The 23,757-nt window shown below is 40.5% G+C and overlaps 1 protein-coding gene across 2 annotated transcripts; it reads left to right on the top strand.

Annotated features, from left to right (window-relative positions):
- Positions 1-695: 695 nt before the first annotated feature.
- LYPLAL1 (lysophospholipase like 1) lies at positions 696-22,757 on the top strand. 2 transcript variants are annotated; one of them, XM_054576598.1, is made up of 5 exons: positions 696-836; positions 6,532-6,631; positions 16,222-16,391; positions 21,558-21,673; positions 22,422-22,757. In XM_054576598.1, the coding sequence occupies exons 1-5, from the start codon at positions 743-745 to the stop codon at positions 22,695-22,697; spliced, it is 756 nt and encodes a 251-aa protein (XP_054432573.1). In that variant the 5' UTR covers positions 696-742; the 3' UTR covers positions 22,698-22,757. The 2 variants fall into 2 exon arrangements, with proteins under 2 accessions (XP_054432573.1, XP_054432574.1); XM_054576599.1 differs by lacking the exon at positions 6,532-6,631 and having other exon boundaries at positions 696-777.
- Positions 22,758-23,757: the final 1,000 nt, after the last annotated feature.

Genomic DNA, 23,757 nt, shown 5'->3' on the forward strand with positions numbered 1-23,757 from the left:
TTTGTGACTAATATTGCTATCAACAATGGTGTACAAGTACCTGTTTGAGTCCTTGGTTTTGTTTTTTTGCATTTACATCTAGAAACAGCATAATTAGATCATATGGTAACTCTGTTGAACATTTTAAGGAACTGCCAAATTACTCCCATAGCTGCTGCACCATTCCACAGTCCCATCAACAATGCACAGGGTTCCCAGTCTCCCCCACCATGGCCTACATTTATTTTCCATTTTTTCAGTAATAGTCATCTCAATGGGTATGAAATAGTACCTCTTTAAATTAGATTTGCTCTCTAAACTAGCTTTAAAAACTATTCATGGCGACGGTATCCCAAATATAAAAAGTTACATCTTGTTCCAGCCCCAAAGTATAAGTTAATATATGATAATATCCCTTAAATTTTAACATATTGACACCAATATTTTTCCAAACAAAAAAATAATCCTGAGTTTAGGATTGCAGTTAAAAATCCTATAACAAAAATACATAAATAAATAAATTCCTTGCCCTAACCGAAACTGCCACCTGCGTAACACCATTTTTACCAAAAACTAACTCGCAGCAGCATCCACTGACCTGCTGGCTTGAAACTTGACCCAAAGGCAGGAGGGCGTGCCCCTCTGCGCGTGCGCGTTTCCAGGCGCGCCCCCGCGCCCCGCGTGCGTACGTGCGCGGGCACGCAGGGCGGCGCGGGGCGGGGCCCGCAAAACTCGGGGCGTGGCGGCAGCTGTGGTAGCAGCCATGGCGGCCGTGTCGAGGCCGCTTCGCCTGCAGCGGTACGTGGTGTCGCCGGCTGGGAGGCACAGCGCCTCCCTGATTTTCCTGCACGGCTCAGGTGGATCACAGTTTTACGTCCTTGTTTTCTGCAGCTTGAGAAACACCCTCCCTGCGGTCCCCCGAGAGCTGCCCCCCTGCAGGAGTCTCCGGGCCCCTAACCCCAGTAGGGCCCGGGGCGGGGGGCAGGTGGCTCGGAGAGGGTGGCAGTCCTGTCCCCTCGCTAGCCCCGCGGCTGTGGACACACGGGCAGCGTGGTTACCTGTCCCCAGCGGCCCCCCTTTGCCTGCCTTCCGTCTTGCGATCACTGGCCCACCACCCTCGCTGCCGGCCCACGTGTCCAGCCCTCCATCCACAATAGTGTCTCCGTGCCACCCTTACTATCCCCCCGTTCCCCTCCCCCAAGTGTAAACAGAGCAAGTTAGTAAGGTAAGTCCTCTACTAGAGACAAATACGTTACTTCTCAGGGTCAGCTGTTAGTGATTTGAGTTTTCAGCTGCATTGGATTACTCACCATTTCTCTCTCCAGTCTCCCGTAGTGATGGAGGCAATTGAGATTCACAGTTAAATTATTTTTATTATCTCTTCCCTGCTCCTCCTTCCTTTTCCCCCCTCTTTCCCCCTCCTGTCACTAGGCACCTCAAGGTATAGCGCAAAGTCAAGTCCACCTGCCTTTGGTAACGTGTGCTTAATTCAGTACAGCGTTTCCGAAACTGATCTGTAATTTCTTACGTCTGTCTGCCCCGCTGGATCTTGAGCTCCTCAGGAGTAAGGCCCCTTGTTTTATTAATCTTTGCTTGGCCCAGGGTGAGTTCTTGGGAAGTGGTTTCTTTTTTTCTTTTTCTTTTTTTCTTTTTTTACAAATGAGATGCAGCCAGTGTCCTCGGGGCCTACCTAAAGTTAAAAACAATTCAATTAGTTTGAGTCAGCAGTGGAGGGGAGATCACAAGACGGTGCGTGATGCTTCCAAGGGGATTGTGAGGGGAAAGCGGTGGTTAGGGTTTGTTAAGGCATTTGGAAGATGAAGAGCTGGTCATAGTTGACGGGGCAAGTAGTCCTGGAGCTGAGACTGACATAGGCTTTAAGAGAATGACGATTGGGCAGCGGAGAGGATTAGAGAGGTCCGGCGTGGAGACCTGGAAATGGGCAGGCGTGCGAGGTGTTGTCATTTTGGAAGTGAGTCCTGATAGGATGAACAGCTTGCCCAAGGTCACTTGGCTATTACTTTTAAGGAGTGATGGGACAGGGACATGAACTCAGAGCTTTCTGGGTCCCAAATCAGTGCTCTGGCCAGGGTGAGGTGAAAAACAAAACAAAAACTGAACTAGGATGTATCGTTTTGGAAATTGAAAGGGACCAACAGTGTTTAAAGGGAAAGACCTAACTGATGATGTATATTTAGAAGGGGAGGTGTCTTAGGATAACCGCAAAGCTTTACACTAGGTGACGACTACTAATACTATTCAGGGCTCCAAGTGTTCACTTGCAAGCACCCAGAAGTTCCCCAGCACCATACTCCTTTTAACAAATAAGGTAATTATTTTACAATATCTTTAGGAAATATCCGAGACATTTTTTTTCTGGACCACTTTGCTTAAATTATTCTTACTTTTTTCAATTTCCAATTATGACATTTTAAAAACCTGTAACTGTATATCTCTGAAACTGAGTTGTCCATTATATATATTTTTTTCCTCTTGTACTTTGAACATTTATCCAGAGTTCTGCCAGTTATGCAAGTATAATGTGATTTCTGTATATTTAGAGCTCCATTTTAGTAAATAAAACTCTTATTAGGAGTATGACTTTCCATTAGGCTTGAATATATATGGTTATGTTACAGATGTTTGGCTTCTGGTTAATCCAAATGTGGGTAAACCAATTTTAATAGTTTTACCATATTCTTGGAATAATGTGCTGGCTTTTTAAAGGGAGACTTTGTGACTGGATGGATGGATATTGTTTTGTAGCGTTCAGCTTTGCTTTTCAAGGTTGAAAAGAGTATGTAGAGGCAGATTTAGTTTTTTTGTTTGTTTTTAATCTTAAAAGCCTTAAGTTTCTCCTCTAGGTTATGAACGGCAGCCAGAGAAGAACAATTGGGCATGTAAGTTATATATAGTCAACCTCCTGTGAGCCTTTCCTACAACTGAAACACCCAAGAACTGCCTTTTCTCAGGATGATAAAAACAAATGATAGTTTAATTAGCTTTGTTCAGCTTCCCAGAGTAGAGTAATTCATTCTGTTATATATATATTTCCTTAGGACACTATGATGTTCATCATATTTATAATTACCTAATTTAATATCTGTCCCACACTAAGCTGTAAGGGTCACACAGGCACAAACTGTGGACATCTTGCTTTCTGCAGATCCTGCCACATTACGTTACTGACACACCGGGTTCTTGCGATCTCGCAGGAGAGAGGTCACCCGAGCCTGGCGCACTGGCTGGGAACTGAACCCAGGCCTCCAAGATGGCAGAGGAGGATCCTACTGAACCACCCTGGGTTCTTGCGATCTCCCAGGGTAGAAATCAGTAGATCACCAGAAACTGATTCAGAGCCTGGTGCGCTGGCCGGGAGGCAAACCTGGCTCCCCCAGACGGCAGGGGAGAACCCTGTCACCGAGCCACTCTGAGTTCCTGGGATCTCCTAGGACATAAATCAAAAGAGGTCACCAGAAACCAATACAGAGAAAGGTCCACTTGGGAGCCAGAACCACAAAGGGAACGGAAGCGGGCTGCTCCCTGCACAAAGGCTGGGGAGAGTCTTAAAGGGGCTTGTATGGGAAAAGTGGTGTCTAAGGACGCGGAGGTGGGGCTGTTCAGCACTTGCGCAGTGTACTCTGTGGGACTTCAGGTGGCACTTGTCTCATTAGCATGTGCTGTCTCCACTCAGGCATGTACTTTGTTAGCAGTTAATTGAGGGAAGGTTGCTGAAAGGATAGTCTTTTTTAATAGCGCGTGTGAAACAAAGGAAAAAGAAACTTAAGTACCCCTCCCACCAAAAAAGTAAATCTTATAGACAGCAATGAGCCTCAGTCTAGACGCTGATCGGCTGTAACGAGAGGGGAAGGTCGTGGCTTGCTGCCCTTTGGGACCAGAGAGTGGCTTGTCTATCTCAGTAAGTCTTGGCCAACTGATTGTGTTGGCTCTTACAGTTACCAGTGTTAATAAGTAATGGACTCTTTCCAGTCTTCCTCTTACTTGAATTGTCAGCACCATTCAGCTTTCTCTAAACACTTCTGATTCTTTCTACCTTTGTTTGCTGCTGCTGGTTTATTTTGCAGACTCATCCTCCTCTGTCTGTCCATTAATGTGGAGATTCCTCAATATTTGGTCCCAGGACCTCTTCTCATCCTCCATTTTTCTCCCTGGGCTAAACGCCACGTAAGCCCACAGATTCTATTTTTGCCTAATTACAGGAAACACAAATGTGTGTTTCTGTTTTGGGTCTCGGTTGAGCTCAAAACATGTTTATCCAACAGCCTAGGAATCACTCATTCATTAATCCATTAATTCAAGGAATGCCTGTCACATGCCCTCTCTGGGCAAGGCACTGTTCTAGGCTCTGGGCATACAGCAGTGAACGGAACAAACAAAAATACTTGCTCTCCTGGAGTTTCTTTCTAGTGGAGGAAATATCACATAGCAGGGGATAGTAAGTTCTACGGGGGAAAAAAGGAAGTGGGATAAGGAGTAGCTGCTTTATGGGTTTCCTGTCACCATGCCAAGTGCAAACCACTGTTGGTCACAAGCGGTCCCGGCCAAAACCTCACCCCCATCCTTGAAACCTTTCACCACTGACCCCCTCCTAACAAGCCTGCTGCCGATTTCTGTTCCGTTTAGCGCTAATCATCACTCATACCTATTTCTGTATGATCCCCTGCTGTCTCCCTCGTATAAGGATTGTCACCTGATCTCCCACATCTACTTTTGTCCTTCAGTTCTGTCTTCACACAGTCTCCAGAGTGACCCTCACAAGCAGGCCACCTTCCTGCCACAAAAATATATGCAGCTTCTCCGCACCCTCGGGATTTGTCAGCTCCCTACAGTTTCTCTAGCCTCGTTTTTTCCTTATAATGACCGTTTTATTATGGCATAAGGATACAAATGAGAACCAGCCAAAAGATGAGACACAGGGAAAAGCCTGGGAGGGTTCTAAACCTGAATCTTCTGTCATCTTCAGTAACCAAGGACTTCCCAGCATGGAAGTATGACAGGGCTCAGAAGGACATTGTCACCAAAGGAATTTCACCTGAGCTTTTAATGCAGAGTTTTATTTGGGTTTTATTACATAGACAGGACTGATTTGCGGTTGAACTCATTGCCAGCCTCCTCTCTTCCCCGGAGGGTGGGCTGATACCATGTGGTTCAAAGCCCCAAACTTCTAACCATGTGATTGGTCTTCCTGTTGGCGGCTCCCACCCCAAGCCATCTTCTTAGTACTCAGTCTCCTGAGGTTTCAGGGCCTGTCCATGAATAACAAAGACACTCTGCTCACTCAGGGAATTCTAAGGGTTGGGAGGTCACCTCTTTCTTAGTGTCTGGGGACAAAGGCTGGCCACGCTCCTTATTACAGTTCCTTTTAAAAGAGCGTCTAACCTCATCTTGCACCCGCTGCTCTTCCTCCTCACTTCCTGCTTTTCAGTTCTTAGAGGCCACACTGCCCCTTCCTAGGAAGGGTCCCGGCGTTTGCCTTATGCTGTGTCTGAGATGCCTTCCTTCTGAACCCCACTGTCACCGTCCCGTAGATTTGAGTGCCAGCCTTTCAGCAGCTACCTGCTGGATGCCCAGGCATCAAAAGAACAGGTACCTCAAAGGATGAAACACACAACGAACCTTTCCTTGCAGAGCTTGTATTCTGGTGAAGTTATCCCTGAACCCGACTGGGTCCCTTCTGAATACAGTGGACCCTGGCATCTTTGCACTGGTTACACTTGTCTTTCACATACGTGCCTGTGGTTCACTGTTTCCCTCACCAAACCGCGTACTCTGGCGGGGCAGGGGTCCCTTCTGCCCCTCTCCCCGTCACCGCCCGGCCGGCAGTGCGCACGGTGCCGGACACAGCCACACGTTTTCAGCAGATATATTTGGAATTGACTGATCAAAAAATTATAGTTGTTCCCTTTAAATTTTCCTCTTCAGGACAACATATGACAGACCTATATTTCCTTCCATTTTTTATGGAAATACACAAATTCTTGCAGGAATTTTGGTGGTTTTTTAGCCTTGGAATGTATAATCATTATTTGAGGTCATGTAAATATGTAATGGAAATTAAATTCTAATTTCTTTAGGTTAAAAAAGCATGCCAAATACTCCTTTTTGAAGGATTTTGTTATTTTAACCAAGAAAATTGTTTTAGGTTGTTCCAACTACAAAAGTTCATAAGCACTTGAGGAATTGACTATTTTTTAGGAATACAGATAAGAAAGAACAGTGTTTAAGAATAAAATGGGATTTTTATTTAGAAAAACTGATTTATTTGTTCCTTTAAACAAATGAGGAAACTTACAACTCAAGCTTAAAGTGATCAGTGGTGAAGTGAGGAGTAAAATAATCAAAATTATTACTACCTATTGATGCCTGATCAGTTTATATTGATAAGCCAGAGCCTGTGCAGTTATTTTTAAGTATGGAGATTCTTTTTTATTCCGTGTTCCATCCTCCGTACGCCATGAAAATTATAGACTGCACTTAAATACATTGCATTGTCGAAACGTTTTATCTTAATCTAATTTTGTGATTCATCAGGTGATTCTGGACAAGGATTGAGAAGGTGGATCAAGCAGGTTTTAAATCAGGATTTAACATTCCAACACATAAAAATCATTTATCCAACAGCTCCTCCCAGGTAAGTTGTAAGTGATCTCGATGCTCAGCATAGCTCTTTGACATAAAGTGTATAAAGACAGATGTACCAGCTAGATGTTCTTTAAGCTTAATCCTGTATTTAAAATATTTTAAATTGGGGAACTTTTTACCCCAGATTTTTTTTGCAATCACACTATTGGGCTGAGTTTTGCCAGGCGAGGAACTTACTTCCTTGTTGTAAAACATGCCCTGGAACTGGTCACTTACCCTCTGTCCCCCGTGTGGCCTGTGGGACTTCCTCCCCCGGCCCTGCAGGCGGCTCACCTTTCAGACTCCCTTTTCCCCGCACGCACCCCAAGAAGAAATTCATGGCTTTAAAGGGCATAACCTTTCTAATGATTTAGTTAAGCCAGAGTTCTAATCTCTGGAAAAGGGTTTGGTGGCATCCCTTCAACACTTAAATAGTTTAAAAAATAATGGTAAGAGGCTTTTTGAATCAGCAAACCAGAATAGGAATATGGAATTGGCCAGTTAATAACTATTTTGATTATACAACCTGTAGATGTATTTAACAAAATGCCCAATCATGAGATTAGTATAGTTTCAAAGTCAAACTGCTTTTTAAAATTGTTAAGTTAGCACCTGCAGAGTCTCTTTTATTCTGAACACACGCCCTAAACCAGGGCTTACAGAGAGAGAGAGAGAAAGAGAGAGAGAGAGAGAGAGTGTGTGTGTGTAAGCAAGATAATGTGTGCGGAGCTGTGCAGCCCACCCGGATTTTCCATTATCTGTTCTTGATTTATTATTATAAGCACATTATATGCTTATGCAAATGCTTTGCTTTATTTTTTATTAACATTATTAAAGAGAAGTAGATCTTCAAGGATCTTTTTATGTGCACTATTAAGATTTTACTTACCTCATTTGATTGAACTTGAAAGAGGTAGAACAATAAAAGGATACTTATATTGTGAGATTTAAGGTTCAAAAAAGTTATTATTTTAATATAATTTCAGAGCAGTGTGGTAGTTGGATTGTATGGATGGAAGACCAAAGGGCCAATGAGTTATTTTCGTGCTGTACGTTGACTGACTGTGAAAATGTCAGAGGAGCTTGTTCTTTGCTGTTGGTTTTTAGGGCAATGAAGTTGGGAAGGAGAAAGACCATGGGGATGGGAAAGACACGTCCATTTAAGCCTGAATATAAATGTAATTGTAGGATGACACTGAATGGAAGGTCATTGGAAATATGATTCTAGGGACTAAGGTTTTTTAGCTGAAGAATTTTATGCTATCACCAATGCAAAAGGAACTCCAGACCAGTGCGTCTGGAACTGGAGGCCAGAGATGCTTACACAAGCTGAGAATTCTGCATGCATACCACATACAGCATTATTTGTGGGTGCTGTTGTGACTCAGTAAAATAAATCACTGAAATATTTCATGGGACCAATAGTGGTTACTAATATTTCACAGTAACTCTTTGATATTATATATTTTCCTAGTCAACAGTTCTTTGGACAGATCATCAAACATTTTAGACCATGCTAACCAATGAAATGTAATATGAGTTACATAAGCAAATTTAAATTTTCTTGACACCACATTAAAAAGAGGAAAATGAAACAGGTAACATTTATTTGGATAATATATTTTATTTAACCCATTAAATCCAAAATATTATCATTTCAAAGTGTAATCAATATAAACTTATTAAAGGGATATTTTACATTCTTTTGTTCTATAAAGATCTTTGAAATCTGATGTGTATTTTATATATACAACACACGTGAATTTGTATGCTAATTGATTAATACATTGAAAGTGTAGTTCTTCAGTTGCACTAGCTACATTTTTTTATTTCTCTATAGGTGTATGTGGCTAGGGCCAGGATAGTTTTAAACCTTAAAGAGGAGTTCCCTTTATAGTATGTTCGGGGCCCCTGTTCTAGATCATATGATTTTTACCTAAATTTTTCATGACTGACAGTTCTTGAACTTTTTTTTTTTTTTAAATGAAATGATCTAAATCATTTATTCTCAAGCAGAGATGATGGTCCCCGGGGAACGGTTGGCCGGGTTGGGAGACATTTTTCGTTGTCCCCGCCGGGAGGAAGGGCAGAGCAGAGGCTGCTGGCACGTAGTGAGTAGAGGCCAAGGATGCTGCTCAACATCCCGCATTTCACGGGGCAGCCCCTCCGCAGACAGCTGTCCAGCCCCGGGTCTCAGTGGTGCCCAGCCTGGGACCCCTGCTTTAAAGTGCACCTTTCTCCCACCCGTACTGTAGTAGTAGCGTCTTGTTTCTCCTTCAGGGGAAAAAAAAATGTTGCAGTGTGGTCAGCTGTTTATATTTTCGAAAAACAAATATCTGAGGTAATTAACGTATGAATGGCATTATTGTGTTTGAATCAATACAAAAAGAAGTCGGATTGCACCTAAGAACAGGTCTTTATGTACTAGGCTTCCTTTATTTTTAGACTTAATTACTCTAGGTCAGAAACATTAAAAACAAAATTCCACTTCCCTTCAAAAGAGGTTTTAGTCTGAAATTCAATCTTGTGAGCATGGAGCTGTAAAGTTTTGCTTTCCTGTTTTCACTGGTTCTAAGATTCCTAAAATGAAGACATAAAGACCTCACAATTCAGTATAATTTGTAATTTCCTATTCTGGAACTCAAGAGTTTTTTAAAAATATTCAGGAAGAGTGTATATGTGTTTTTACTATAAATAGGATCTATATTGTGTAATGTTACATTTCAGGCCTCTATCCTTGATCAGGCCCCATCGAATAAAATATGTAGATAAGGATAATAATGCCAGCTAGTTTGATACTAACATAGAAATTAAGTAAGTTTGTAAAATAAGCTTACTGCTTTTAATAGAAACACCAGAACCCTGAGCTGACCTAGCAAAGTTCTTTTGTGTGAAATATTCAGCAACTTGTACCTTCTGTGGAGCTGCTGTGTTTCCCTGGGCCTCTTCCATATTGGAAACCAAATGCCGTTGATCAAAGACTGCCAACGGCTGCCAAACCTTTGACTTAGGGTTTTCTAAACGTCGGAAGGGATTTTATAATAAAAAGTTGGTTTAATAATTGATCAGTTAGAAAGTGTATTTCAGCATTACAATGAAATTATGGTTCTTTAGTTTTATGAGAAGGGCAGACATCGCCACGCTTGAATTCCAGATGTCTCAGACTCTCCCAGTAATTACAAACTTCACGTAATATGTCACTGAAAATTAAAAGATGTAAACTTTTAATTTTTAAATACGAACCACATCTCTATGGACTGAAGATTCTGTAGTCTTAGCTCATCTTACCGCTCATCGTTGTCAGAGAAAATATTGCGTACACTTTCAGCCTTTTGATACTGTCACATGCACTATGGTCTCGTGCATGGTCTCCTCCGGTACCTGTATCATGTGCATTCTGGGGTATAGAATTCTATACATGCCAATAGTTGAAGAAGGTTATACTATTCCTCAAATTTTATATTTGCATAGTCATTTTTTTAATAAGTTGCTCGATGAGGTCTTGAAGAATGAGTATTAAAATCTCTGTGATTGCAGATTAGCCTGTTTCTTCCCTTAGTTCTGCCAGTTTTCTCTGCATGTGTTTTTAAATGATATTAGGTGCACGCCTGGGTGGGATTATTGGTCTTCCTCATTAATGGCTACTTCTTTCTTATAAAGTGGTCATCATTATCTCTAGTAATACCTGGACATGTGTTTAATAATATCACAGTATACGTCTGCTTTCCTGTGTTTACTCTTTATATAGCATATCTTTTTTCATCCTTTTGCTTTCCTTTGATGAGCATTATTACTTAGTATGCATTTTTCTATCTTTTTACTTTTAATCTATTTATATCATTTAAAATGGGATTCTTACAGACAACATATATTTGGGCTTTTTTTCTTTAACCAGTCTAAATAGTCCCTTTCTTTTAAGTGATTTGTTTAGACCATTTGCATTTAATGTAACTTATATGTTTGAATTTGTCTATTTTTTTGCCTCTTTTTTCTCTTTCCATTTTTTTTGGATTATTTGAATTTTTTAATACTACATTTTTTATTTATCTATTCCTATTTTATTCCTGATTGCTTTAGGGGTTACTAGAGAGAGAGAGAGAGAGATCTCAAACTTTTTACCTAGTTTTTTTTTGTTGTTTCTTTGTTTACCACCTTACACAAAATGTAGAAACCCTACAGCCATACAGGATCCTTCCTCCTCCCCTTTTTATGTTATACTTTTCATATATGTTTTATCTACAAGCATTACAAATGCAAACAAGGTTATGATTTTTGCTTGTAAGTCATACATATTTGAAAGAGTTTAAAAGGAGGACAATAGTCTATTATATTTACCCAGTTGTGGCCTATTACAGCACATCAGTATGTTTTGATTAAATTGTAAATTGCCATTTTGGCTATAAGGTATTCCTTTACCTCAACCTTATTTAATAGATATTTTTAATCAGCTCAGTTAGGGGCATATTAAGTAAAAGTCAGCAATTAGTTTGCTGTGTTGATTTAAATGGAAAATATTGCTTCATTTTTTTTCATTATGTTAATTTGGTCTCTTTTTAAATGAAGTGCTCAATAAATGGTTTCATTTATAATGACATACTTTAATTGTATTTGTAATTAGAAGTTTTCTTGGTTTGGGTTTACTATTAGAATTTCCATTTTAAAAACAGCACAATTTTTTAACAAGCCATTAATAATTTATATGATAATATATAGTTTCTCGGTGTTTTGAAACATTCTAAAAGTAATAAGATTTGCATAGTGCCTCTGCTTTTTGATCGACCATTTTTTCACATGAAGTGCGTGTTTATATTTTTCATTAAGCATGTTTTCCAAAACAGGGTCAGACACTTAGATTTCGGTGTACTGAGCGATGAATTCCTGTTCAGTCTACCCCGCACGGTTTCTGTCCGGGGCGCAGCTCCGGGGGCGTGTTTCCGCCCGCCGGCAGGTCTGCACGGCAAGGGCACTCACTGCTAACAACAGCCACGTTGTAGAAATCGTCTTACTTGTTTGGTAAGCGTTTTAAGTAGCATATTTAAATACCTATTAGTACATAAAAACTTGTTTTCTTAGAAATGTTCTTTTTTAAAAAGGCAACAAAAGAGAAATTTGGCCTTTTCCTAGAAATCGCAATATGAATTTTAGAAGAATCAAAGTCTAAATAAAGCAATTCTAGGTGTGTTCTCATTTTAGGCTGACACAGATGATCCAAGTGACGTACGTGATGATTGGCATTCATATTCAGCAAATACTTGTTCTTGGCCCTGGGGGTATGCTTGTAGGAGAGGAAGTCCACACTCTCATACAGAAATGGGGGGGGGGGGGGGGGAATGAAATATATTAATTTGAAATAGTGATAAATTCTGTACAGTTAAGTAGGATAATGGGATAGGGAGACTATATGTGTGCATGACAGGGTGGGAGGGAGGGAGGCTTTAAATTGCAGCATCAAGGAAGTGTCCCCTGGGGAAGTGACAGTTGAGCTGAGGTGGCAGGGGTCCATGCAGGACTGTGGCCGGCAGCAGGGGGCCGGGGGCGGCGGGGGGGGGGGGCCTCCAGGCTGGGATCAGGTGCAGAGCCCCTGGATCAGTAAGGTGGTGGGTGTCCTGTTGGAAGGGAAGCGGGAGGCACGTGAGCATGGGGCGGGGGCGGGCGGGGGGAGAGTACCAAATGAGGTCACAGGGGAAGACAGCCAGGTGATATTATCTTAAAGGTACTGTGTGACCTTCGATCTTATGACCACAGGGAACACCGATCAAAACAGAACTTGGTATCAGGCTGAATGTCAACTCTCTTTTTTTTAACCTTGGGCATTTCATTTCAGCTTAATACTTTACCAACGTGCAATGGTTTGATTGATTGATTTAGGAGCCACACAGAGGTTCTATGCCTGACATATTTATTTATTGTGGTCATGTCTGAACTCTTTTATACCAGCTAATAAAGTGATTTATTTGAGAAAGAAGGTAAATGAGTATAACATATGTACCAGTTTGTTAGCTTTTTTAAAAAACAATCTTACTTTTACGCTTTTTATTTAAAGGTTATTCTAATATCTTAAGAGAATTATGCATTCTTGATTATGTTTTCATAACATAAAAGTTCTAAAGTATTCCTTCTGTCATTAAATTTTCCCAATTATCTTTTTTGAACAGAATTAATTTTCTCGGATAATAGAACCAAAACCAATTCTATTAGTAAAGCTTTACACTGGGATTTCACCTCAATGGAGCATCTATCTCTAATTGAGGAAGGCACTGTCAGAGACGAAAAGTAAAATGAATGTCATTTTTTTCAATTAATGGCTGAGTTCCCAGAATGATTCATATCTTAGCCTATGATATCATCCTTATTTAAGTGCTTAGACAGACAAATAAACACTTAGAGAAAGAGCAGAATAATATGATGGGAAGTAGAAATAATTCAAGAGAGTAACTGTCGAATTCAGCTTTAAAGTGAGTGGTATGTTCAGTTTTCATTCAGAAGATCACTGTGGTTTTGTGACAAATTGAATCCGGTTTGGAATTTCATTTTGTCTGGCGGGGGCATTAACACTCGGCGGAAGGTACCTGCTTTCCTGTTCCGAGCATCCGAAGGAAGGTGACCTGCGAAAGGGGTTCCGGGGTGTGGGAGGCCTGACATGCTGTCTTCTCTCTCCTTCTGATTCCAGTTGATTTACCTCTTGAGCAAGGCGGCTTCTGAGGTCAGAAGGCCTAGAGGAGCGAGGATTTAGGCTCCCCAGGGTCCCAGTGTGGAGCCGGTGCAGGACTCGGTTCTCTGAGCGCCGCGGAGAACAGGGCAGGTGGGGGTCAGAATGTGGCGGGTCGTGGGGGGAGCTGTGTGGCACATCCACACCCCTCTCAGATCTCTGTCGTCGAAGGTCAATTCCCAGACAATCATGCATGTTAGTTAAAATCCCACAAGGACTTTTCAGGGCAATTACTTGAAATTATTTTAACATACACTAAATATCTGATAATTTCTTGGATAAGTAAACAGGACTGGATTCCTGAGAACAGGCAGGACCAGGCCGAAGAGGAGCCTGGAAGAGTCTGGCAGGGAGAGGGATCAGCGTTACCCAACTTGGAACACATGCTACAACCACTGTAATGCCGCCAGCATGGCCCTAACACAGAGTTGGGAGGTAGATCAGTAGAAGAACGAAACTAAAGCCTTCTCATGTTCTTCACCTGAATCCCAAAACACAGGAAATGATTTGAGTGATTATTTTCTTGATTTTCCAAAGGATGGAATAGAACTAGCACTATTCTAGATGTATTGGAGAGAAGTCCATTGATTATACATACGAAGGGGAACACCCAGAAATCTCTCCTGGAGGGTGGGCCCCTTGCAGTACAGGCTTCCCCCGCTAGATGAATGTTCTAGGAACTCATCTGTATCAGTGTGCCAGCTGGTATTGTTGTGAGAGGCTGCATTTGGCTTCAGTGAATTGTTTTTGAAGACTCAACACGTTTGCCCATTTCATGAGGGGCGACTTACAAGCACACCTGCCCACACCGCACTGAGTGTTCTACACCGATTGGTTTTAGATCTGTGGGGAAAAGGATATGCTTGCTCTTTTCTTGTTGCAAGTTAATTTGTATAGCCTTTATGGAAGTGACCTTTCAACACAGCAGTCCAATTTTTGGACTCTATCCTAGGCGTGAAAGTTCCAGTATGTAAAAACACACACCAGTGTGTGGAATACAGCGTTCCCAGTGGCTGGCACCTGGGGGCCACAGCAGTGCCCTTTAGGACGGGGGGGCGGCCTTAGCCTGGACCATCTTCGTCCTGAGGTATTAAATAGGCATTCAAAGCATGGGCCAGGACTTCATCAGATGGAAGGGTTTCCAGGAGGCATCATTAACAGCGCAAAGGTGCATAAGAAAAGCAAATGGGCTATTTTCATTTTTGAAAAGCAATAGCACTCAAAAAATAACCTGTAAAGATGCATGTTCTAATGTATGTACAAGACAAACACTCAAAGATCTATTTTAGATCATAAAAATGGTGTGACAGGTAAGATGCAGGGGACTGAGAGTGGGCAGGAGGAATGGTGCAAAAATAAATAAGATTCCTATGAAAGACCCCAAAACAACACGCACACATATATAAAATATGTATCTTCATAAACTAGGAGAAATGTTCGGTTTTTATGAACTGCCTTCTAGGGATATTCAAAATACACATTCAAATTTTAGAAAAGCCTGTTGCAAAGTAACGTTTGTAACATGGTTCTGTTTTAGTAAATAAACAGAAGATCCTGTGTAGATGAGTTCTCGTTTACAGATTTCTTTCAGTCTGCCTGAGAAAGTTTCCAAATATCTCCCTCTTGATTTCCTGGCTGCTAGGCTGGACGCAGAAAGACCGTAGTGTAGGTAGCTCTCTTGCTCGCTTCTGCCCCACCCATCCATCCCAAAGGCAGCACTCTTCCCAAAGGGCAGGTCTGCAGACTGGAGGTCCTTTTGGTGGAGCAGATAAGAGAGTAAGAATTGAGTATTTCCAGCTCTTTGGGTTGGCTGAGGCTCCCTCGGATTTTCCGCGGCAGGCCTCAGCTTGGGTCTTCCGGCCCTCCGGCTTTTGTTCTAGCGCAGCGCCCCTTATATTTCACGGACTGCGGAGGGTGAGAGTGTACAGCTAGGTCTGAAGCGGGGCCACGTCGTGGGTCAAGGAGGGGCTCTGCCGCTGTGCTCCTCACGGGTGTACAGGCCTTTCCATCCATGATGGGTACCCCTTGCACTCGGACAGCGCATTCCAGAGTACGCATAGGCGGGGAGTGGGGCAAGATCCACTAACACCGTGACCGCCCCACCCCTACGTAAATGTAAAGCGTCTCAGAACATTAACCTTGTCCAACAAAACATCCGATTCAGAGCATCTTATCACATAAAATGTCTTCTAAGTCCAACGAAGCACCCAATTTGAGACCCACGTGATGCAAACAACACAGAACATCTGTATGAGTGCTTCCATGATTACTTGTACCCCATTACACTCATTCCAAGGTTCCTGAGTAGATCAAAAATAGTTTCAACTCTTGCTCTTAAAAAAAAAAAAAAAAGAATTGAACCAGTCCCATCCTAAAGATGATCTGTCTGAATGCCCTTAAATTTTAGCTCACCTTTCATACTTGAGTGCTACAAATTAATTTTTAAAAGCACATTGGTGAACTATTTTTTCACTCTTGAGATATTGAATTTTTTGCGTGTACAATTAGCTGTGAATACTAAAAAATTGATTCTTACATTAAAGGACAAAAGAACAAAAGGAATTTTTAGAAAGTAGTAGACATGAGTAATTTGTTAAACATTGAGCAGAAAAAATATAGACACACAGCATACATAATATATATAATTCCATTCTTGTGAGGATTTTTGGAGAATTTATGAATCTTAAAAGATGGAAAGAATAAAGATGGACTGGCATTTGTAAATGTTAATGGAATCAATATACGTATAGGTGAGTTACTGCTGCACAGGGATGCCCTTAATGGTTTTTTTAATTCACAAGACTTGGAGGAAATTGAAATTATTCATTCAAAACACTAGTGTTTTGGAGATTAAAACATCTATTTTAATATTATTTTCTTTTTTTTAACAGACCATATACTCCTATGAAAGGAGGAATCTCCAACGTATGGTTTGACAGATATAAAATATCGAACGACTGCCCAGAGCACCTTGAGTCAATTGACATAATGTGTCAGATGCTTACAGATTTGATTAATGATGAAGTAAGAAGTGGCATTCAGAAGAATAGGATATTATTGGGTAAGACCTTTAAATATTGTAATCTAAACTTTTTTTTACTTTATTTAATTCTGAGTGTTGAACTTTATTTGGAATGTTAGTTAGAAGCACTTGTATATCATTTGACCTGTTCATAGTTTCAAATAAACTTTACATATTAAGGGTTTCAAAGGTTTTAGAATCATAAACAATAGCTCATGAAATTTTAATTCACTTTCATCTTAATAATAACAATTTGAGGACCCCATGTTTAATTTTCAATTAAGAGATTATTCACTTCAACTTCTAAAATAATTTATTTTAATTAGCCTAAGTTTTATAAATATGTTTAAACTACTGTTGCCATGATGAAGATAAAGTATGCCATCAAAATATAACATTTAATTTATGAACAGTAAACTCTTCAGAGTTAATGTCATAGGAATAATGTATTTATAAACTTTCATTAAATGACTTTAGCAATCTCTGTTTCCAAGGGGATATAATGTGCCTTTATGTAAGTTTTTTATTCTATTTAATATCCGTTTTTTCTGTAGTCATCAAATACATAAACTAGAATATCTCTTTCTATAACACCTACAAAAATGAGATTGGATATTCAGAATGTGTATGGCATAGAACATTTATTTTGGTGAAGAAATTTTATCTTCAAATATGACTAATTTATAATGAGTTGTATTAATAAGGAAAATATAAAACAAATTAAGAATCCCCTCTCCCTCCATGAAGAATATCAGACATAAGAAGTTTATTTATTTAATTTTATATATTTATGCCAAACATGATTCTACAGAGTGTATGATAAAGGGGGTAGCACAGGCAATAAAATAATGACTTTTAAATTAGTTTCTCAACATTGGCAATATAGTTACAAATAAAAACTGGGTTCAAGTCCTGTATTCTGAGATTATTAATATTGCATTATCCTGTCGTCTTGTGGTTTGATTAACTTGGTGAGAGTGTCCAGTGTGCAGAATGTAAGAACTTTCTTAGTACAGCCGGCCTCTCTGTTAATGTCTGTATTGAAACTCTGCCTTTCCTTCTGGTATGATTCTGTATAATGTGAAAAATTTAAAGTAGAAAAGGTATATAACATTTTTCTTGTGTGTACTGTTGTGCTTAGAAAGTATATATGGTAGTCATACTACTAAAATAGTTGACATTTACATTACATTTGACAGGCTTTAAGTTGCCATTAAATATCATGTTTCATATCTAGACAGTACTTAAGTTATACAGGTTGTTTTCATATGATATCTCTTGATCCTTGTTACAGATAAAACTGGAACTTATCCTTATTTCAGTTATGATGAAACTAAAAATCAAAGAGATTGTTGGCTAATGTAAAACCAAGTTGGGACTAGAACCCAGATCCATTGACTCAGTCAAGAACTTTGTACAGAATGAGGTTCCCTTTTCGGCCACTAGGTGGTGATAATTTGTTGTTAAGAGACGATCAATATAATTTAGGTCTAACTTTGATCTGGAATGTATAGAACCTGACAAATAACATGGCCAGATTATAAGAATTTTGATAATGTAAGCATACTATCAGAATTTGGAATCAGGGAGAAGCAAGTGCTTCTGGAGTTATACCTGTGTAATTTAAGTGGATGCTCTAAATATCCATCGTGAAGAAAATGGTTGAGGAAATTATGGTCTGTTAATATGAATGAATATAATGTAATCATTAAATACTGTATAGATTCTACACATAGAAGACATTTAGTAAGTACATGTCCAATGAATAAAAATGTAATTATGGAGTTTTGTGATCTTTTGAAAGACTTTCAAATCAGTATTACATGAAAAAGTAATTTTTAAAAACATCAAAATATGTATAAATAGTGAGATTTCAGATGACTCATTTTATTTATTCTGTTTGTATGGTGGAAACACTTTACATCTAGGGTATATACTCATATATTAATCTTTTTCAAAAATTAAAATGAAAGGATAGATGGAAGTACCAAGAGGAAGCCCACCATCAGGCGTTCTTGGGTCCCTTGTCCTGACCTTATACAGATTTCTTCTGCAGCTCTTTCCTGGAGCTAAATCTTAAGAATGATAGCATTCTACTTTCTTTTAATTTATATATATATTAATTAAACAGCTTGTTTCTTCAATAATGACCAGAACTTTACAGAATAGACCTGCTCTTCTAACAGCTTTGCACAGATGATAAATATTTTGATTATCCTATAAATTTTAATGTGAGAGAAAATATACAAATAAATATCCATTCCCAAATCTTTTGAGACTTTATCACAGTTCAGCCTGAAGGATAATTATATAAATTAAATGGAAGAATTGTTGAAATTTGGAGAGAGGGCAGATTTTATTACATTTTAAAAATCCTATTCAATTGAGAGTAAACTTGAATTGTAAGTATTTTTCCTCTGGATTTTGTTTCAGATAGATTAACTTATTTTTTTCCCAGTATAGTTTTTTTATATATTGTTTCTATTTTATTTTATTTAAGGAGTTCATAAAAGCTGGGTTTATTATTTTTTAACATGTTTTATTCAGCTCGTTAATCTTAAATGTATGTTGAAATGTTAACTCTTGACATTTTAATACCTTGCCAGCAACTATAAATATACATTATAACCATTACCTACAATGAGTTTACTATTTGGTATTTACTTATTGAACAGTATATTTTATATTGCATTTTAGACATGTAGATGGAAACTGAATTCAGATAACTAGTCCTTTGTGTTAAATTTTTCTATTAGAAAAAAAATACACAAAGTCCCTTTTCACAGTAGTGTCCTACACTAAAGGCGATTGCATTGTCGAAGATAGCTGGTGAGAAATTGCAGATTACCTCCCGAGAGTATGAAGGGGTAAGGGACTGGCATTAAATGTTTAAGTAGTAAGATTTCAGTGAGTACATTTTTCTTCCTTGTAAATTATGAGAATTGAACGTGAGGTTAAATGCTTGCAGGATGCATTTATGTTTGTCCACAATGATATTTCCTATGTGGGAAAATGTTTTCTTTGTTCTTATTAGGCTGATGATATAAATTTGTCTCCCTGCAGAAATATTCTTATGGAACTGCAGTTGACCTTTGTTCGCTTATTCATAAATATTTATTAAGCACCTACTATGTACCAGGCACTGTTCTAGACAAAAAAAAAAAAAAAATTTCCTGCTCACATGAACCTGATAGTCTGGTGAATGTTGTCTTTATGTCCTGACCTTTTATAAAAGAATCAATGGCAGAAGAGTCTGTACATAAAGTGTCTGATTTTGACTTGTATGTTTAATAAAGATCTACTTGATAAATGGAACCCAGGAATTCAGGGCTAAGAAAAGTTTCCAGTGCGGGCTGCTGTGATTCCTTCTGTTAAAGAACGCTGCCTTGGAAGGGAGGCAGCTCCGCGTCCCATTGCAGCTTAATGATGCCGCCCCAGACAGGTGCCTGTGCCTCTTTCTCTGCTGTTCTTCTTGGCCTCCTGTCCTTTCCCCAGCCCCTCCTCTCCTTCCTTCACCTTCCCCCCATGTTAGAGGTGTGATTTTATTGTTAACAGCGTGCTTGATAAGTTACCTTGAATTCATTTTGTCAGTAAATGGTGAAAAGAGGTGAGATTGGAAGAAATGAAGGAAGTAGAAATGAGCATTTGTGAAGATCAATTTTGTGAACTTGAAGGAAAACTAAAGGTCTGTTCTGAAAGATACAGAGTCTTATCCCCAAACTGAAAGTAGACTTCTGTAGTTTAATAACTGAAAATGTTGAAGTCCTTGCTATGTTAACTTTTACAAGTGATTATTAAGCATTAAAGAATAGGTGTTAAAATTTGATGGAAATCCCAAAGATCTGCTTGTTCAGCTCTCTGATTTTACTGGAAATGAAATAATCTTGTCTACAGTAAGCTCTTCATATTCTCCCAGGACTCATCAAGTTCATTAACGCAGAGATCCACAGATAATGATGCCCGTGGCTTCTAACCTTGTTGACACTGATGCACATATGCAAAGTTTACGTCCCATTTTAAGATGTTTAAGCTCCCTACTCCCCTTGCCACACTTACCCATGAACCCCTAATTAGATGTATCCGCATCTGGGAGTGGTTTGGGGCTTGTTCAGACACAGCCTTCCAACTTGTTCTGGTCCGTGGGGAGCTGCTGCTACTAGCAAAACCCTCTTATTTCCTTCTAATATGCTGAGAACCACACATGTAATATTTATCGTACACCATAATTATTCACATATTATGTCCTTTTTTAAAGTCTAAACTTCCCAAGGCTGGCCATCTTTTACTCATACATTTGTATCTTGGGTCCAAAATAATATGACCAGCCTGCCTGAGATAAAGTAGTTCTGTTTTAATAAGTATCAGCAGATAGTAGAGAGCGCGTCAAACTCTGTTGAAAGCAACCTGGATTTCCAAAGCCCTGGCTTTACTGCTGAAATTAGGGGTGCAGCCTTACGCAGGTCATCTAATTTCCTGGGCCTTAGGTTCCCTTCATCCGTTAATTCAAATTTATGGTCTCTAAGGGCTCGGCCTTATACTTTGTTAATCGAAATAAAGCAGGAAGCTGGAAATTCAAAGCTCAGAATTCTACAGCAAAGTCTGCTTTCCTGTTTCCACAAGTGGGTGGTTATGTGATTTACTTTCTGTATTTCTCATGGAGTATAAATGAGAATAGATGTCTTTTCACTCACCCAAGACGGAGTATCACGCCACGTGCCGAGCCTGAAGTCGGGCCACCTTCTCTGCAGCGCCCCACATTCTGTGGCGTCTGTTTCCCCCCGAACACGAGGGTCCGTGTGTCCTCATCTGCGTATCTTCCATGTCTGGCCCAGTGCTCGGCACAGAAAAGACAGTAAGGTTTGTCAAATGAGTAAGTGGTTTTTTTAAAATGCTTTTAAAAGTTCCTACAGGTATATATGCTTTAATTGTACCATCATTAGGTCAGTTTCCAAAATAATATTGTAATCCAAAAAAATGGTTTAACTAGCTCGCCAAGCTTCCGCCAGCGATGACATAGAAGGGTGTTATTTACTCATAGCTGGTCTTTTTCTGGGAGACCTAAAGGAGACAGAATTAGCTCTATATCGCTTTAAAGGTCTTCGAATATTTTAAACAATATTTATGGAAGACTGGCATGGATATATCCTGTTCTCAATCATTGTTGTGTGCATTTTCTTCTGAGAAGTGAATTTTTGCTCCTTTTAGGAGGATTTTCTATGGGAGGCTGCATGGCGATGCATTTAGCGTATAGAAAGCACCGGGATGTGGCCGGCGTCTTTGCGCTTTCTAGTTTTCTGAATAAAGAATCTGCTGTTTACCAGGTAAGTTCAAGCTTTAACACACACACACACACACACACACACACACACACACACACACACCAGAAATATTCACACACTGACCCTAAAACAAAATTGATAATTAAGCAATAACCATTCACGACCAAATTAGTCATATAGTTTATTCCAGCTTGTCATTAATATTCAGGAAGTGTCCTGTGCAAAGATAATAAGCAAGGTGCCAAAAGGGAAAGGATGAAAGCGTAGTGTGCAGCGTAGCTGTGTCCTTTGTATGTCTTAAGTGTATACATGACTGTGGCTAAGTCTGCTTATGTCGTGCACAGGATCACACGATCGATCGACTGCAGTGCTCACAGCTGGTTCACAGCAATGTTGTCATTCGTGAACGTGACGTTGCGGCGTCGCAGCTTCCTTACTGACAGTACAAAAGCAGGTGCAGAAATGAGAACGAGGGTGTAATTTTTCCCTCGACTGTCCCTCGTTCTGGTTCCTCCCTCCTTCCACTCTGGGCTAGAGACAGAGTTTCTTCAGGAGATGCTGGACTGCTTTGCACAGAGTCCACTGTGGAGTCAGTGCAAGTCGCGCCCAGGGGGGCCCCAGGGCCAGCAAGGCGCTGCGCCCGGGCCAGGCCCACCACTTTGTCCCTGGAGCAGCGCCCCCGCCTCTTTTCCTTTTAATGGGGAAGGTTGGTGAAAGTGGGCTTTGCGGTTCTCCCTGCCGCCCGGGAAGGCCATTCTCAAACGTCCCGCTTGCGTGTCCTCTCCTCCAGGCTCTGCGGACGCAGGAGGGCGAGCTCCCCGAGCTGTTCCAGTGCCATGGGACTGCCGACGAGCTGGTCCTCCACGCCTGGGCGGCGGAGACGAGCGCCACGCTGCGGGCCCTGGGGGTGCGCGCGGACCTGCACAGCTTCCCCGGGCTCTACCACGAGCTCAGCCCTGGGGAGCTGGAGAGGCTGCGGGCCTGGGTCCTCACCAAGCTCCCGGCAGGAACGGGAGGACACGCAAGTGAAGCGGGGGACGTGCGCGCGCATGGCGTGTCTTTCTGAGGAGCGACTTTGACTGCCAAAGTATCATCTGATCAGTGACTATTAAAATACTATGAAATATCAACGGTTCACTGGCTTCTTTGTTACTGTAATTCTTAGCACCATAAACGGTAGTGGCATGTTGTTAAGGTAAACATTAGACCGACATCTGTATATCATTTTCACATTTTTGTAAAGAGTTGTAGACCTCTTAAGTAATGTTACAGTGTTAAGAAATAGTTCAAAATAGTTTAAATAAGGACAATAAGAAAACACGACTATTTCCTCTGTCCTACCACTTTCTGTACATCACCTGTCCAAAGACACTAGTGTTTATGCGGTTTCTGACAGCGGAACGTGAATACTCAAGGTTCACCAATTTCCCGCGCCCTCGCGTGACAATCACCAGAGCCCGATAACCAAATAGCCCGAGTAGCTGCTACTGGTACTTGATGGCAGGGTAGAGGATGGAAGGCCTCCCCGAGGCCTGGTGAGCCGACCGGGGTCCAGGGCTTGCGGTCCTGGGGAGCGCCCCTTCCCTTAGCCCCGACCCCACTCTGCCCACGTCCCAGAGCCTCGCCCGCGTGCCACGCGCCCGTCTCTCCACCTTTGCCCATTCTGGCCGGCGTGGCCCACCCTGTGTTTTCCTAACGACTAGTGATATTGTGCAGTTTTATATCCCTATTTGTGACCTGTATAAGTTCTTCAACTATATTATACATCTAATCCTTTTGCCCATTTTTATTAGGCTGTTTGTCTTATTGCACTATGAGAGTTTTTAATGTTTGCTATTCTTCCTTGGGAAAGTACTCCTTTGTTAGATTTTTTGCACATTTCTTTTAGTCTGTGGCTTGCATTTTTTTTCATGCCAGCGTAATTCAAAGAGCAAAAGGTTTTCATATGACAAAGTTCAGGTTATTAATTTTCTATTCATATTGTATGCTTTTAATGTCATATTTAAGAAATCTTAAGAATGCCAGGGTCACAGATTTTTCTTCTATCTTTCCTACTGGAAGTTTTATCACTTTAGATCTTCTATTTAGTCTGTGATCAAATTCCAGTAAACGTCTGTATATGGTAA

Source organism: Pteronotus mesoamericanus, unplaced genomic scaffold, assembly GCF_021234165.1.
Source record: "Pteronotus mesoamericanus isolate MK-2021 breed Mesoamerican mustached bat unplaced genomic scaffold, CSHL_Meso_final contig_347, whole genome shotgun sequence".
Lineage (NCBI taxonomy): Eukaryota > Metazoa > Chordata > Mammalia > Chiroptera > Mormoopidae > Pteronotus > Pteronotus mesoamericanus.

What these genes read in the sequence shown, in the direction of transcription:
- LYPLAL1 (XM_054576598.1), top strand. Translation starts at nt 743, where the DNA reads ATGGCGGCCGTGTCGAGGCCGCTTCGCCTGCAGCGGTACGTGGTGTCG. An exon ending in GAAGAATAGGATATTATTGG is followed by an intron (nt 16,392 to 21,557) that starts GTAAGACCTTTA and finishes TGCTCCTTTTAG; the next exon opens with GAGGATTTTCTATGGGAGGC. An exon ending in AAGAATCTGCTGTTTACCAG is followed by an intron (nt 21,674 to 22,421) that starts GTAAGTTCAAGC and finishes CCTCTCCTCCAG; the next exon opens with GCTCTGCGGACGCAGGAGGG.